The 17,223-nt window shown below is 42.3% G+C and overlaps 1 protein-coding gene across 1 annotated transcript in view; it reads right to left on the bottom strand.

Moving 5' to 3' along the window:
* The window catches only part of ADAMTS3 (ADAM metallopeptidase with thrombospondin type 1 motif 3), a 124,780-nt gene that overhangs the window by 94,793 nt on the left and 12,764 nt on the right, over positions 1-17,223 (bottom strand). Inside the window, exon 3 of the mRNA XM_070756726.1 lies at positions 14,488-14,897. Within this exon, the coding sequence (XP_070612827.1) occupies positions 14,488-14,897 (410 nt within the window). The remainder of the gene's footprint in view (positions 1-14,487; positions 14,898-17,223) is intronic.

Here is a 17,223-nt window from a genome sequence, read left to right as displayed (position 1 = left end):
TGTCTTTTTAAGAAAGAAAAGGGAGGGGCAGCTTGGAGGAGTAAAGATTTTGCATGCTTGCAAAGGCACTGAAACGGTGTCTTTTGAAAAAAAGAAAAGGGAGGGGCGCCCCCCTTGCCTTTCTTCCTTCCCACTCACCCTTTAGCCTAGCCTTGCTTCTTCCACCCGCTCCCTTTAGCTGCTCCTCCCTGCCCTCTGTTCACCTCCCTTCTAAAGTTTGGGATTTTCCTGAAGGATTTGTAATCATTATTTGCTTTTACATTGATTCCTATGGGAAACATTGTTTCATCTTACGAACTTTTCACCTTACGAACCTCCTCCTCCTGGAACCAATTAAGTTCGTATCATGAGGTACCACTGTATTGGAACATCAACTCTGAAAAGAGTGCAGAGAAGAACAACAAAAATAATTAAGGAGCTGGAGCAGTGATGGGCCGCCAAAATTTTTAATGCCACACTGTGGGCGTGGTTTATTTTGTGGGTAGGAGTGGCTTGTCAGCCATGTGACCAGGTGGGAGTGGCTTGACAATCATGTGACCAGGGTGTGGCTTAAAGGTCATGTGACAGGGTGGGAATGGCTTACCGACCAAGATAAGTTTTCGAATAAGTTCTTAGACTCTTTTTCACACTATTTGAATAGCCACAAAAAGGACAAATGATAGACAGCATTATTGGTTGAGGAGCACAGTCACATTTTAAGGTTTTGTACTGAACCCACAAGGTTCAGGTGCGACTAGAACTCACTGTCACCTGGTGACTGGCCCAAAGTCACCCAAACAGCTTTCATGCCTAAGGTGGGGCTAGAAGTCACTTCCTGCTGGTGATTTACTCAAAGTCCCCCAAACATTTTTCATGCCTAATGTAAGTGCTAGAACTCACAGTCTCCTGGTGACAGGTGCAAAGTTCCCCAGCTGACTTTCAAGCCTAACGTGCGACTGGAACTCACTTCCTGCTGGTGATTGGCTCAAAGTCACCCAACCATTTCCCAGGCCTAACATAATACTAGAACTCCCGGTTTCTAGTCCAGCATATCTTAAAATATCATTAAAAGTCTGGGAGACATCAGATTTTTCTCTGCACCATATGTGTGTAGACTCTGAAGAAGCAGGATAGAAAATGTAGTTGTTGTTGTTGTTTATTATTATTATTATTATTATTATTATTATTATTATTATTATTATTATTACTATTATCATTATTATGTCAATGCAACACAGCAAACGAGATCACTATGCTGGATTTCGTATTTCATCACCAGTCGGGCGCTTCCCAAGCACCTAGGACTGCGTGATGTAGCGGCGAGTTATGTTTGCCGATCCCAGTAAAGCGGCCTTTTGCAATTGACGGATGGAGATTTGTTCAATTCCGATGGTTTTCAAATGTCTGCTGAGATCCTTTGGCACTGCGCCCAGTGTGCCAAGTACCACTGGGACCACTTTCACTGGCTTATACCAGAGTCGTTGCAGCTCGATTTTTAGATCTTCGTATTTCACTAATTTCTCTAGCTGCTTCTCCTCAATTCTGCTGTCCCCTGGGATTGCGATGTCGATGATCCATACTTTCTTTTTCTCCATGTCTTCTTGGTCAGAGGAGCCTTCATCAGCAGATTCCACCAGAGGCAAAACAGGCCTGCAGCATGTGGATGTCTCCCCCACATCCACAGTCCTTGGGGCAGGAGCTGTTGAGAGGGGGCTGCTCAGCGTTAATGTAAATGGCCTCTTTGACCTCTCCAGATGGCCCCTTGATCCTCAATGTGGACTTGGCGCGAGTCCTCTTACAAGCCGCGCCACTGTTTCTCACTCTACATCCTCAAGGTAGCTCTGGAACTAATGCCAACCCAGTCAATCAGCAACTTCATTTCATTTTTACTGAAGCGTGGAGAAATGTTAAGTTTGCCCAAAGCGTAATTCACGTTGAGCATCTGTTGGAAATTTGCAACTCTTAAAAACAACAGAGCATCTTTTGGGATCGCGCCCAACTTCGGAGGACTTCAAGGGCTTGAAGCTTGGAACTGGATCTGGCATCAAGATTTGGGTGGCCCGTCACCGCTTAACGTATAGAGAAGCAGAGATTTAATTCACAGCATCTCTACGTAGAACTGGGAAAATGACACATTTGGGGAACCAAGGAAAATCTGCATTAATCTGTCCCATTGATTTATCACAGTAGCAAAATATATTCCTGCCACTGATGGTTTGATCCTCTTTGGCACTACTAACATAGAAACATAGAAACATAGAAGTCTGACGGCAGAAAAAGACCTCATGATCCATCTAGTCTGCCCTTATACTATTTTCTGTATTTTATCTTAGGATGGATATATGTTTATCCCAGGCATGTTTAAATTCAGTTACTGTGGATTTATCTACCACGTCTGCTGGAAGTTTGTTCCAAGGATCTACTACTCTTTCAATAAAATAATATTTTCTCATGTTGCTTTTGATCTTTCCCCCAACTAACTTCAGATTGTGTCCCCTTGTTCTTGCCTTGACTTTCCTATTAAAAACACTTCCCTCCTGAACCTTATTTAACCCTTTAACATATTTAAATATTATGATCATGTCCCCCCTTTCCCTTCTGTCCTTCAGACTATACAGATTGAGTTCATTGACCAACCACGTCTGCTGGAAGTTTCTTCCAAGCATCTACTACTCCTTCAGTCAAATAATATTTTCTCATGTTGCTTTTGATCTTTCCCCCAACTAACTTCAGATTGTGTCCCCTTGTTCTTGTGTTCACTTTCCTATTAAAAACATTTCCCTCCTGGAACTTATTTAACCCTTTAACATATTTAAATATTTCAATCATGTCCCCCCTTTCCCTTCTGTCCTCCAGACTATACAGATTGAGTTGATTGACCAACCACGTCAGCTGGAAGTTTCTTCCAGCCATCTACTACTCCTTCAGTCAAATAATATTTTCTCATGTTGCTTTTGATCTTTCCCCCAACTAACTTCAGATTGTGTCCCCTTGTTCTTGTGTTCACTTTCCTATTAAAAACACTTCCCTCCTGGACCTTATTTAACCCTTTAACCTATTGAAATGTTTCGATCATGTCCCCCCTTTTCCTTCTGTCCTCCAGACTATACAGATTGAGTTCATGAAGCCTTTCCTGATACGTTTTATGCTTAAGACCTTCCACCATTCTTGTAGCCTGTCTTTGGGCCCATTCAATTTTGTCAATATCTTTTTGTAGGTGAGATCTCCAGAACTGAACACAGTATTCCAAATGTGGTCTCACCAGCGCTCTATATAAGGGGATCACAATCTCCCTCTTCCTGCTTGTTATACCTCTAGCTATGCAGCCAAGCATCCTACTTGCTTTCCCTACCGCCTGACTGCACTGTTCACGCATTGTGAGACTGTCAGAAATCACTACCCCTAAATCCTTCTCTTCTGAAGTTTTTGCTAACACAGAACTGCCAATGCAATACTCAGATTGAGGATACTAGTGCGCCTTCTATCATGGGTGCTCGCGTATACGACAGGAGCATATGTGCCCGTCGGCATGAGATTCAGCTTCTGCACATGTGCATCAAGCGAAATATCAATTTCAGCTCAATTTTATTTGATTAGTCAATTGACCCTATCAAAGTAAAAATAGTGACCACTTCGGTCATCATAAAACTGCGACTTATCAAACACCATACAATAGTGTAAACTGTTTAAAATGCAATAAAATTAGATAAAATAGAATAGAATAGAATTTTATTGGCCAAATGTGATTGGATACACAAGGAATTTGTCTTGGTGCATATGCTCTCAGCGTAAAGAAAAGAAAAAGATACATTTTAAAAATGCAAAATAAAGAGAATTTAAATAAATGAGTTAAAATGCCGTATAATAAGCTAAAGTTAAGTAGCAAAACATGAAAATATAACTCGTGCCAAGGTTTACATTAAAAACAAATGTAAAATACTGGTACAAAATACAGCGGTACCTCCACTTAAGAACTTAATTTGTTTGGTGACCAGGTTCTTAAGTAGAAATGTTCTTAAGTAGAAGCAATTTTTCCCATAGGAATCAATGTAAAAGCAAATAATGCGTGCAAACCCATTGGGAAAGGAATAAAAGCTCGGAATTTGGGTGGGAGGAGGAGGAAGAAGAGGAGGAGGACAGTCACTGCCAAAGGAAGAAGGTGAGGTGAATTAAAAAAAATCCAAAAAAATACACCACGTGTATGGGAGGTAGTGCGAGGGATGGGCGAACCGAACCCACACAATTTGGGTCCGTACCGAATTGTGCGGTGTTCGGTATGCCGAACACGAAACCGGACATTTTTTGAAACTTCAGGCAAAGTTTGGGGTCGCGTTCGGTGTTCGGAGCTTTGACGTCACCGGCAGGTTGCTAAGGACGCCAAGGTGCTCACTTCCTGGATTCCATGGAAGCAAAGGGTGGTCCTTTCAGGTAAAAATAAACATGTTTATTTTTACGTGAAAGGACTGCCCTTTGCTTGCAGCGCCGCTGCGGCATCCTTTTTTGTAAAAATAACAATGTTTATTTTTACGTGAAGACCTCCCTTTGAAGGAGCTGGAGAATCCCTCCCACGACGAGATTCTGGGGGCAGAGCTTTGACATCACCGGCAGGTTGCTAAGTATGCCAAGGTGATCACTTCCTGGATTCCATGGAAGCAAAGGGCGGTCCTTTCAGGTAAAAATAAACATGTTTATTTTTACGTGAAAGGACTGCCCTTTGCTTGCAGCGCCGCTGCGGCATCCTTTTTTGTAAAAATAACAATGTTTATTTTTACGTGAAGACCTCCCTTTGAAGGAGCTGGAGAATCCCTCCCACGACGAGATTCTGGGGGCAGAGCTTTGACATCACCGGCAGGTTGCTAAGTATGCCAAGGTGATCACTTCCTGGATTCCATGAAATCCAGGAAGTGATCACCTCAGCGTCCTTAGCAACCTGCCGGTGATGTCAAAGCTCCGAATGCCAAACGCGACCCCGAAGTTTGCCCAAAGTTTCAAAAAAAATCAGGTTTGTGTTCGGCATACCGAACACCGCAAAATTTGGTATGGACCCGAATTGTGCAAGTTTGGTTCTCCCATCACTTATCACTATGTCTTTGGACCTTACTAAATAGCTGCCCTGAAAAAGGAGGGGAAAACCTCTGTGTTTCATCAGTCGAAGGGCTACGCTACGCTTCGGGGAGAGCAGCTCTTGTTGACCTGCCAAGACAAATACACAAGGCCAGGCAGAAGGGAGGTGGAGAAATTGGTGGGGGTCCAAGGTAAGAGGGGCAGAGGCAGCCCTCTCTGGAGACAGCCCTCCGGCCTTGAACTTCTCAAAGACTGGACATGAAATGGGCTTTTATAAACCTGCTGCTGCCCTACTTCTAAAAACACACACACCCTCGAGGGCCAGCGAGACACAGCTACCTTTCTCCCCGCTCTGTTGGCTTAAGGTGTGATCGGTTCAACGGTTGTACGAAACCTGCGTCACAACATACCTGCTGCTGGTTTTTTAATTTTTTTTTTAAAAAACCCTGAGATGAAAAACTGTCAGAGTCACACCGAACACTGCCCGATTTACAGAGAGGAAAGGGGGAAGCTAAAAGAACTGCTTTCCCCTCTGACGGCCCTCGTCAAAACATATGTGCTGTAAGTCGCCGATTCTCACCAGCGCTCTATATAAGGGGATCACAATCTCCCTCTTCCTGCTTCTTATACCTCTAGCTATGCAGCCAAGCATCCTACTTGCTTTCCCTACCGCCTGACTGCACTGTTCACCCATTTTGAGACTGTCAGAAATCACTACCCCTAAATCCTTCTCTTCTGAAGTTTTTGCTAACACAGAACTGCCAATGCAATACTCAGATTGAGGATTCCTTTTCCTCAAGTGCATTATTTTACATTTGGAAACATTAAACTGCAGTTTCCATTGCTCTGACCATTTATCTAGTAAAGCTAAATCATTTACAATATTACAGACCCCTCCAGGAATATCAACCTTATTGCACACTTTAGAGTCATCGGCAGATAGGCAAACCTTCCCTACCAAACCTTCCCCTATGTCACCCACAAACATATTAAAAAGAATAGGACCCAGAACAGACCCTTGTGGCACACCGCTTGTAACCTGTCTCTGCTTCATTGTAAATGTTATTGTTATTGAGTAGGGGGTTGGACTAGAAGACCTCCAAGGACCCTCCCAACTGTGTTATTCCGACTACCTGTAATTCAAACTCAAGAGAATTGGCTTATCCAGTAACCCAGCAAGACAAAATCCTGCAAAATCCAGCCAACATCTGTTTCTCCAGAGGAGAGATTTAGAAAAATATCCTATTCCTCACATCTGGAATGCATTTGTTTGATTAGCATAATAGTGTCATCTCTCTCCCAACGACTGGAAGAAATATGCAAAGTATCTTAATTTTGGTTGAGATGATTAGCTGAACATATGTAGAACAGCAGTTGGAGTTGCTCCAGAATGTTCCATTACACCTACTTATATACCCTGGCATAGGACCCCCTAAAGAGATTCCTTTTAATCATACTGCAGTTGCGTTCGGCAATGTATTTTTCAATTAGGGAAAAAATTAAAAGTATTAATAACTTTATTATTATTATTATTTATTAGATTTGTATGCCGCCCCTCTCCGAAGACTCGGAGCGGCTATCCCCAACTATTGGGGGGAATAAGAAAAAATGGTTTTTTAAATTATTATTATTATTTATTGGATTTGTATGCCGCCCCTCTCCGTAGACTCGGGGCGGCTAACAACAATGATAAAAAAACAGCATGTAACAATCCAATTAATAAAACAACTAAAAACCCTTATTATAAAACCAAACATACACATTAACATACCATGCATAACTTGTAATGGCCTAGGGGGAAGGAATATCTTAACTCCCCCATGCTTGGCGATAAAGGTGGGTCTTGAGTAATTTGTGAAAGACAAAGAGGGTGGGGGCCGTTCTAATCTCTGGGGAGAGTTGATTCCAGAGGGCCGGGGCCGCCACAGAGAAGGCTGTTCCCCTGGGGACCGCCAAACAACATTGTTTGGTCGACGGGACCCGGAGAAGGCCAACTCTGTGGGACCTTATCGGCCGCTGGGATTTGTACGGTAGAAGGTGGTTCCGGATGAATTCTGGGCGCAGTGCCAAAGGATCTCAGCGGACATTTGAAAACCATCGGAATTGACAAAATCTCCATCTGTCAATTGCAAAAGGCCGCTTTACTGGGATCAGCAAACATAATTCGCCGCTACATCAGGCAGTCCTAGGTGCTTGGAAAATGCCCGACAGGTGATGAAATATGAAATCCAGCATAGTGATCTTGTTTGCTGTTTTGTACTGACATAATAATAATAATAATGTATTTTTTCAGTGCCATTGTAACTTTGAATGGTCACTAAGTGGTTGCAAGTATTTGCACAAGGTTGTAAAAACCGCTTTTGCTATATGAGCATCTCTTTCGAATTCAGGTTCATATTTATCTTCTCATCAAAGCAAAGTTTCTGCTGGTTGAAACTAAATAAATATTCCTGGTTGGAAACAGCCTTAAATCTGAATGTAACTTAACATGTCATTCTTGGAAAGGGTCGTTTAGACCAGGAGGTCGGTTAATATGTTTTGGATTATTCTCCCATCGTTATCCCGGTACACAGATTCTTTCTCATACATGCGTTCAATTTCTGGATTTTATCAAGGGACTTATTGAATTTTTCATTCATCCTTTCTTGGAAGCGAGGAAGGGAGGAAAATGAATGAAACCACCTGAAAAACATTTAAATTCCCATTGCCAAAAAAGGACATTTCCCTAGATCATACTCCATCATAATAAATCCAGATAATATGACAGCAGAGGAGATAAATGAATTATTGCGTGTGTGAGATTTTTTATTTTATTAAATCAGCCTTATTACAGCCACAGGAAAAGTTCCAAAACAACCCCAAAACCCTCCTAAAACCCACTTGTCAGTTCCATTCTGCAGTTTAGTTAATTATGGGGTGGGGGATATACTGAAAGAAGAATCCTCAATCTGAGTATTGCATTGGCAGTTCTGTGTTAGCAAAAACTTCAGAAGAGAAGGATTTAGGGGTCGTGATTTCTGACAGTCTCAAAATGGGTGAGCAGTGTGGTCGGGCGGTAGGAAAAGCAAGTAGGATGCTTGGCTGCATAGCTAGAGGTATAACAAGCAGGAAGAGGGAGATTGTGATCCCCTTATATAGAGCGCTGGTGAGACCACATTTGGAATACAGCGTTCAGTTCTGGAGACCTCACCTACAAAAAGATATTGACAAAATTGAAGGGGTCCAAAGACGGGCTACAAGAATGGTGGAAGGTCTGAAGCATAAAACGTATCAGGAAAGACTTCATGGACTCAGTCTGTATAGTCTGGAGGACAGAAGGAAAAGGGGGGACATGATTGAAACATTTAAATATGTTAAAGGGTTAAATAAGGTTCAGGAGGGAAGTGTTTTTAATAGGAAAGGGAACACAAGAACAAAGGGACACAATCTGAAGTTAGTTGGGGGAAAGATCAAAAGCAACGTGAGAAAATATTATTTCACTGAAAGAGTAGTAGATCCTTGGAACAAACTTCCAGCAGATGTGGTTGGTAAATCCACAGTAACTGAATTTAAACATGCCTGGGATAAACATAGATCCATCCTAAGATAAAATACAGGAAATAGCATAAGGGCAGACTAGATGGACCATGAGGTCTTTTTCTGCCGTCAGACTTCTATGTTTCTATGTTTCTAAGAGGTAAACATGCTAGGAAGAAGGTGGAATTTTTTTTTTCATTTGAAACCGATCCTTCCCAAACTTTACTTCTATGTAGAACCTTTTTTATTTTATTAATTTTATTGATTAGATTTTTATCCCGCCTTTATTATTTTACTAGCAATTTACATAATACTTATACCTCTTCCTCCTTTTACGACAACAACAAATCTTGCAAGGTGGGTTGTGTGGAAAGAAAGTGATTGGCCCAAAGTCACCCACCCAGCTTTCATGTTTAAGGCGGAACCAGAACTCACTATCTCCTGGTGATTGGCTCAGTCATCCAGCCAGCTTTCATGTTTAAGGCGGAACTAGAACTCACTATCTCCTGGTGATTGGCCCAAAGTCATCCAGCCAGCTTTCATGTTTAAGGCGGAACCAGAACTCACTATCTCCTGGTGATTGGCTCAGTCACCCACCCAGCTTTCATGTTTAAGGCGGAACTAGAACTCACTATCTCCTGGTGATTGGCCCAAAGTCATCCAGCCAGCTTTCATGTTTAAGGCGGAACCAGAACTCACTATCTCCTGGTGATTGGCCCAGTCATCCAGCCAGCTTTCATGTTTAAGGCGGAACTAGAACTCACTATCTCCTGGTGATTGGCCCAAAGTCACCCAACCTGCTTTCATGTTTAAGGCGGAACTAGAACTCACTATCTCCTGGTGATTGGCCCAAAGTCACCCAACCAGCTTTCATGTTTAAGGCGGAACTAGAACTCACTATCTCCTGGTGATTGGCCCAAAGTCACCCAACCTGCTTTCATGTTTAAGGCGGAACTAGAACTCACTATCTCCTGGTGATTGGCCCAAAGTCACCCAACCAGCTTTCATGTTTAAGGTGGAACGAGAACTCACTATCTCCTGGTGATTGGCCCAAAGTCACCCAACCAGCTTTCATGTTTAAGGCGGAACTAGAACTCACTATCTCCTGGTGATTGGCCCAAAGAAATTATATATAACAGAAATATGAAATACGTTATTTTTCCTTTGACCTGATCTTCTAATCAACAAATAGGTTTTTACCAAAGACTTCGATCAAGAGCGGATGTCTTGTATGTATGTCTTGTTTTGTCTTTGAAAATAATAATTTTTAAAATAATAATAATAATAATAATAATAATAATAATAATAATAATAATTGATTCCATTGTGGAACCCAAGAGGTCTTCTTCCCAGCAGAGGTTGCAACATCTGGGAAAGCCTGCAAAAGAGGCCAGTTCAAGGCCGTTTCTTAAAACTATGCTTTCCGCAATTTGAGAGTGCATTTCTCAGAAAAAAAATGAGGTGGATTTGGCACATATTGTTCGGGAACTTTTCCAACAGAGAACGGCGGGAAAGGAAAAGAAAAGAAAGGAATTGTAGAGAAAAGAAGGGGCAATTCTCTCCATAGAGCCAAAAGCAAATTTATATGCAGGGAATGGAGTCCATCTGTTGTGGTTAGCTCTGGCCCAGCTCCTGCCCCAAGGACTGTGGATGTGGGGGAGACATCCACATGCTGCAGGCCTGTTTTGCCCCCCCCCCCGGTGGAATCTGCTGATGAAGGCTCCTCTGACCAAGAAGACATGAGTGACAGGGAGGAGGAGAGTGTGGCAGACAGCTCAGAAGGAGATCAATTATCTAGCTCCTCCTTGGATTCAGAACAAGAGTGAATGATACAGCCACGCATGCGGAGAGCGATGCATAGGCAACAACAACTGAGAGATTATTATCAAAGAAAATGAGGCCACCTGTGGTTGGGTGGGGCTGTGGTCATTAGTGAGGCTGCTATAAAGAGCAGCCTGTGGGTTTGGCCATTGTGGAGGATTATCTGATCGTTGTGTTTCGTGACTGCTTTACTGACTTTGACCTTTTGTGTGCTGATTTTTCCCTGCTTTCAAACTAAACCAGAGCCAAGTGTGTTTCACTTTGTGAAAGAAGAAGGACAGTGAATTGCCTGCAAGCTAAGTATCACAGAACTGATAAGGGACTTGTACAAATTACCAGTTTGTTTGGAGACGAGTGCTCTTTGCTCTACAAAAAGAGGGCTTGGTTTAAGTGAATTTTCATTATAAAGAACATTGTTTTGAATTTTCAAACGTGTGTGTGTCTGAAATTTGTACCTGTGAATTTTTGGGAGGATTCTACCAGAGAGCCCGACAGTACACCATCCAGAACAGATCCATAACGATTCCAAAGAGATTGGATTCCAGCATGGATCTATCACTTTGCCACAAGTCCCAGGGTGCTAGCGCCAGCCTTCTCCGCCTGTTCACACGTCTGCCGAACAAGCGGTCGCATGCAAAACTTCAATTTGGATGGAATTTGGCTTCCAGTCCATTTTGGAAAGAGCTGGCCTTCCACTCCTGTCTCACTTTCAAAACCTCCAACTTGTATCATAGCTTCCATGGAAGCCGTCCAGATACGTTGGCAAGGACTAGAACTCCCAGGAGTCCAGCTTGCTTTAGGCTGGGAACAGGGGCGGATTGCATTGGCTGCCGATTGGTTTCCGGACACAATTCAAAGTGTTGGTTATGACCTATAAAGCCCTACATGGCATAGGACCAGACTATCTCCGAGACCACCTTCTGCCGCATGAATCCCAGTGTCTGGTCAGGTCCCACAGAGTGGGTCTCATCAGGGTCCCATCAGCCAGACAATGTTGGCTGGCGGGACCTAGGGGAAGAGCCTTCTCTGTGGGGGGCCCGGCCCTCTGGAATCAGCTCTCCCTAGCGATTCGCACCCTCCTTGCCTTTCGTAAGAACCTGAAAACGCACCTAGAAACATAGAAGACTGATGGCAGAAAAAGACCTCATGGTCCATCTAGTCTGCCCTTATACTATTTCCTGTATTTTATCTTAGGATGGATATATGTTTATCCCAGGCATGTTTAAATTCAGTCACTGTGGATTTACCAACCATGTCTGCTGGAAGTTTGTTCCAAGCATCTACTAATCTTTCAGTAAAATAATATTTTCTCATGTTGCTTCAGATCTTTCCCCCAATTAACCTCAGATTGTGTCCCCTTGTTCTTGTGTCCACTTTCCTATTAAAAACACTTCCCTCCTGGACCTTATTTATTTATTTATTTCATTTATTTATTTATTGGATTTGTATGCCGCCCCTCTCCAGAGACTCGGGGCGGCTAAAAGCAACATGAAACAGCATATAACAATAATCCAATACTAAAAACAGTTAAAAACCCATTATTATAAAAAAACCCTTGAACATATTTAAATGTTTCGATCATGTCCCCCCTTTCCCTTCAGACTATACATAGAAATATAGAAGATTGACGGCAGAAAAAGACCTCATGGTCCATCTAGTCTGCCCTTACACTATTTCCTGTTTTTTATCTTAGGAAGGATATATGTTTATCCCAGGCGTGTTTAAATTCAATTCCTGTGGCTTTACCAACCACATCTGCTGGAAGTTTGTTCCAAGCATCTACTACTCTTTCAGTAAAATAATATTTTCTCATGTTGCTTCAGATCTTTCCTCCAACTAAGCTCAGATTGTGCCCCCTTGTTCTTGTGTTCACTTTCCTATTAAAAACACCTATGTCGTCAGGCCTGGGGTCACGAGAATGTATTGGATGTGATAGTATGCATGTGACTGTTCGATTTTAAATGATTAGTTTTAAGATAATTTTTAAACGAACTATTCTATTAATTGGCTTAGAAATGTTTTATATGTTGTATCTTTTCTCCATGAAACTCCATGAAACATTCACAAACAGTTGAGACAGCAGTAACAGTTGGCTATTCTTGTTTCTCTTAAACTTAAGTTTAAACTTAAACTTAATATTAACCGCTCCAAACTTGACTGTAAAAAATACGACTTCAGTAACCGAGTTGTCGAAGCGTGGAACTCAGTACCAGACTCCATAGTGTCATCCCCAAACCCCCAACACTTTATCCTTGGATTATCTATGGTTGACCTATCCAGATTCCTAAGAGGAATCTATTCTTTCATAGATGTATTTTACTATGAGTATCTCCTCTACAACCTTCACCATGTATTTTACTATGTGTGTATATATTCGACACAAAAATATATAACCCTTCCCGGGTGCAGAGCTGAAGGGATTGGATACTGTAGCCTAGAGGATAATTCTCTGCCTTACAAGGCAAAGGTTGCAAGTTCAAGTCCCAGTGGGTATGGCTAGCTGATGAGGCCAAAATAAGGCCGAAATAGATCTATCCTAGTCTCCCTTAATTTTCAAATTCAGCAAAAAAACATGTGACACATACAGATAGAATTGTCGGCTATCAATAAAATTAACTGCCTTGGAAATGGCTCTGGGTTGGGTTTGCCGAGAGGCAAATAAGGAGCTGTGATGTTCCTTCAATACACCAGGGTGATTCGACACAATAATATGTAACCCTTCCCTGTGCAGAGCTGAAGGGATTGGATACTGTAGCCTAGAGGATAATTCTCTGCCTTACAAGGCAAAGGTTGCAGGTTCAAGTCCCAGTGGGTATGGCTAGCTGATGAGGCCAAAATAAGGCCAAAATAGATCTATCCTAGTCTCCCTTAATTTTCAAATTCATCAAAAAAGCATGTGACATATATATACCCACTAAAACTCTCATTGTGTATTGGACAAAATAAATAAATAAGTAAAAAATAAATTCACAAACAGTTGAGACAACAGTAATAGTCAGCTATCCTTGTTTCTCTCCCCTACTTCTCTATTTTCTCCTTTTTTTCTTTCTATTTCTCTTTCTCTCTTTTCTATTTAATCTACACCTATTGGAATGTATGATTGTAAATATGTTTATGGACTCTGTATGTTTTGTTTAAATAAAGTCTTTTTAATTAAAACAATTATCTTAAAAAATACATAAGTAACTAGACCATTCAAATGATCAATTGACAGGAGAACCAATCAGCTGCTCCAAATTTAAATATAGCTCCAAACGAACAACCAATCACAGGACCAACTGACCACACTGACCCAACATTGATAAGCAAAAGAGAACATAGAAACATAGAAGTCTGACGGCAGAAAAAGACCTCATGGTCCATCTAGTCTGCCCTTATGCTATTTCCTGTATTTTATCTTACAATGGATATATGTTTATCCCAGGCATGTTTAAATTCAGTTACTGTGGATTTACCAACCACGTCTGCTGGAAGTTTGTTCCAAGGATCTACTACTCTTTAAGTAAAATAATATTTTCTCACGTTGCTTTTGATCTTTCCCCCAACTAACTTCAGATTGTGTCCCCTTGTTCTTGTGTTCACTTTCCTATTAAAAACACTTCCCTCCTGGACCTTATTTAACCCTTTAATATATTTAAATGTTTCGATCATGTCCCCCCTTTTCCTTCTGTCCTCCAGACTATACAGATTGAGTTCATGAAGTCTTTCCTGATACGTTTTATGCTTATGACCTTCCACCATTCTTGTAGCCCGTCTTTGGACCCGCTCAATTTTGTCAATATCTTTTTGTAGGTGAGGTCTCCAGAACTGAACACAGTACTCCAAATGTGGTCTCACCAGCATTTTATATAGCGGGATCATAATCTCCCTCTTCCTGCTTGTTATACCTCTAGCTATGCAGCCAAGCATCCTACTTGCTTTCCCTACCGCCTGACTGCACTGTTGAACCCTAGTGATGATGTTGCCTAGCGTGGTAGCGAAACATTCAGAAACTTACATTGAAACAAGCTTGGGGAGCAAACCGCTGCCAAGATCTAAAACCCTGAGCTAAGAGTATTTACTATTATTTCGAGAATAACAGCATCTGCTTTAAAATGTGTATCTTACCAGGCCATCACAGTTGCTCATGGCGACGGAAGCTCCTGCAATATCCACCAGATCTCCAACGTAAGCACAGTTGGTCCAAAGGGATTCCTTTTTCCATAGTCTCTCCGTGACCCCCTCGCCTTGATGCTGGTGATCCTCTTCCGTTTCGTTGTGGACCGATGGGGAATCTTCATACCACTCCACCACTGCGCCAGGAGCTATTAGACGAGTGTTAGGTCTCAATCGGAGGTGAAATTCTCTCCCAAAAGCGGATACATTGAAGTAGAGTTCCTTGGGTTGGGTGGGTGAAACATCCCTTGCTAATCTTCTCAAGTGTCTTCCAGAAATATAGTTGGAAACAAAGCTTCCATCTGCGCTGCTGCGGACTGGGATGGTTAAGGCATATGGTCTTAGGCTGTGCTTTGTGGTTTCTGTTTTAAAAAGAGAGGATTTATTTACACATTGGTTCCTTGATTCTTTCTTTCTTTCTTTCTTTCTTTCTTTCTTTCTTTCTTTCTTTCCTTCCTTCCTTCCCAACTTTGATTTTGCTAATCTCTGATGAAATTTGTGTTTCTGTTCTCTTCTACAGAATTAAAGTTCAAAAGTTTCCTTCCTTCCTTCCTTCCTTCCTTCCTTCCTTCCTTCCTTCCTTGCTTTTCAAAATTTGAAATTGCTCTGTCTCTGTTCTCTTCTACAGAATTAAAGTTCAAAAGTTTCATTCATTCGTTCGTTCCTTCTTTCCTTCCTTCTTTCCTCCCTCCCTCCCTCTTTCCTTTCTTTCCTTCCTTCCTCTCCTTCCTCCCTCCCTCCCTCCCTCCCTCCTTCATCTCCTTCCTTCCTCCCTCCCTCCCTCCTTCCTCTCCTTCCTCCCTCCCTCCCTCCTTCCTCTCCTTCCTTCCTTCCTTCCTTCCTTCCTAACTTTGATTTTGTTTATCTCTGATGAAATTTCTGTTTTTGTTCTCTTCTACAGAATTAAAGTTTAAACGTTTCCTCCCTCCCTCCCTTCCTCCCTTCCTTCCTCCCTTCCTTCTTTCCTTCCCACAGGTGGCACACATAGTCATATCTGCTGGCATGCGAGCCATTGCCCTAGCTCAGCTCCAACCTGCATGTGAGGGCCGGCCAGCTGATTTTGGGCTCGCACAGAGGCTCAGGGAGGACGTTTTTGGCTTCCAGAGAGCCTCCAGGGGATGGGGGAGGTCATTTTTTACCCTCCCCTGGCTGCAGGGAAGCCTTTGGAGCCTGGGGAGGGTGAAACACGAGCCTACTGGGCCCACCAGAAGTTGAGAAACAGGCCATTTCCAGCCTCCAGGGGGCAAGAGAAGCTGTTTTTGCCCTTCTTAGGCATTGAATTATGGGTGTGGGCACTCACACATGTGCAATGGCATGTGCACAGGTTCTTTCAGCACCCAAGGAAAAAAAGGTTCGCCATCAACCGCCATAGGAGAAAGGAAGAGTTACTTGCTAAGCCGTCAAATGAAAGCATAGATTTAAAAAGATCTGAACACACCACATCAGTAATTTCCCTTCTATGGTCACTTCTGTTAAAACAGAGTGGATGAAAAGCAGGACAGAGTAATAACTCAAAAGAGAACGAATAGATACAGGCCTTCCAAAAAGCCATAAAGACCTAGATTTTCTGGCAGGGCTGAGGTCGGTGATCAAATAGTAATAGTAATAGTAATAGTAATAGTAATAGTAATAGTAATAGTAATAGTAATAGTAATAGTAATAGTAATAGTAATAGTAATAGTAATAGTAATAGTAATAGTAATAGTAATAGTAATTATTCTGCGGAGTGGGCAGCATACAAATCTAAATAATAAATAAATAAATTAATAAATTAATAAATTAATAAATTAATAAATTAATAAATTAATAATAATAATAATAATAATAATAATAATAATAATAATAATACCAGCGACCAGTTAGGTCCCACAGAGTTGGCCTTCTCCGGGTCCCATCGACTAAACAATGTCGTTTGGCGGGACCCAGGGGAAGAGCCTTCTCTGTGGTGGCCCCGACCCTCTGGAATCAGCTCCCCCCGGAGATTAGAACTGCCCCCACCCTCCTCGCCTTTCGTAAACTCCTTCGTAAACCCACCTTTGCGGTCAGGCATGGGGTAATTGAGACATCTCCCCCCGGCCTATACAGTTTATGCATGGTATGTTTGTGTGTGTGTTTTTGCTTTTTAATAAGGGATTTGTAAATTATTAGATTTGTTATACATTGTTTTTTTGCTGTTGTGAGCCGCCCCGAGTCTACGGAGAGGGGCGGCATACAAATCTAATAAATAATAAATAATAATAATAATAATAATAATAATAATAATAATAATAATAATAAATGTTGGCAGTGCCACTTCCACCCATGCCTTCTGCTTGGACCTCAGGGGGGAAATGGCTGCGTGAGGCTGGAGGGGAGCCAGGCAGGAGAGAGGGAAGCTCGTCCGAGGCCAGGAAGGAGGAAAAGAGGAAAAAAGCAAGGAGCGCAGACGCAGACGCAGCAGGGGAAAAAAGGAGAGCTGAGACGAGACCAGTAATCCAGGAAGTGACAGCTGCCGATCAACTGGAGCTGTGCACACATCTTCATTTCCACCAGTGGAACTGCGTTCCACCCCATCCTGCCTGCTACCCACCCTTGACTGTGCACATGTGTGGGGAGGAGAGAAGGGATGTGGAAACATGTATGCATCTCGCAAGGGATTATGGGGTCATTAAACTGATGGTGATGGTGGTGATGATGATGAAAGCAAAT

This window comes from Erythrolamprus reginae, chromosome 7 (genome assembly GCF_031021105.1).
Source record: "Erythrolamprus reginae isolate rEryReg1 chromosome 7, rEryReg1.hap1, whole genome shotgun sequence".
In the NCBI taxonomy this organism is placed as follows: domain Eukaryota; kingdom Metazoa; phylum Chordata; class Lepidosauria; order Squamata; family Dipsadidae; genus Erythrolamprus; species Erythrolamprus reginae.
Note: the sequence above shows the minus strand (reverse complement) of the source record. Positions and strands in the feature narration are given on the sequence as shown.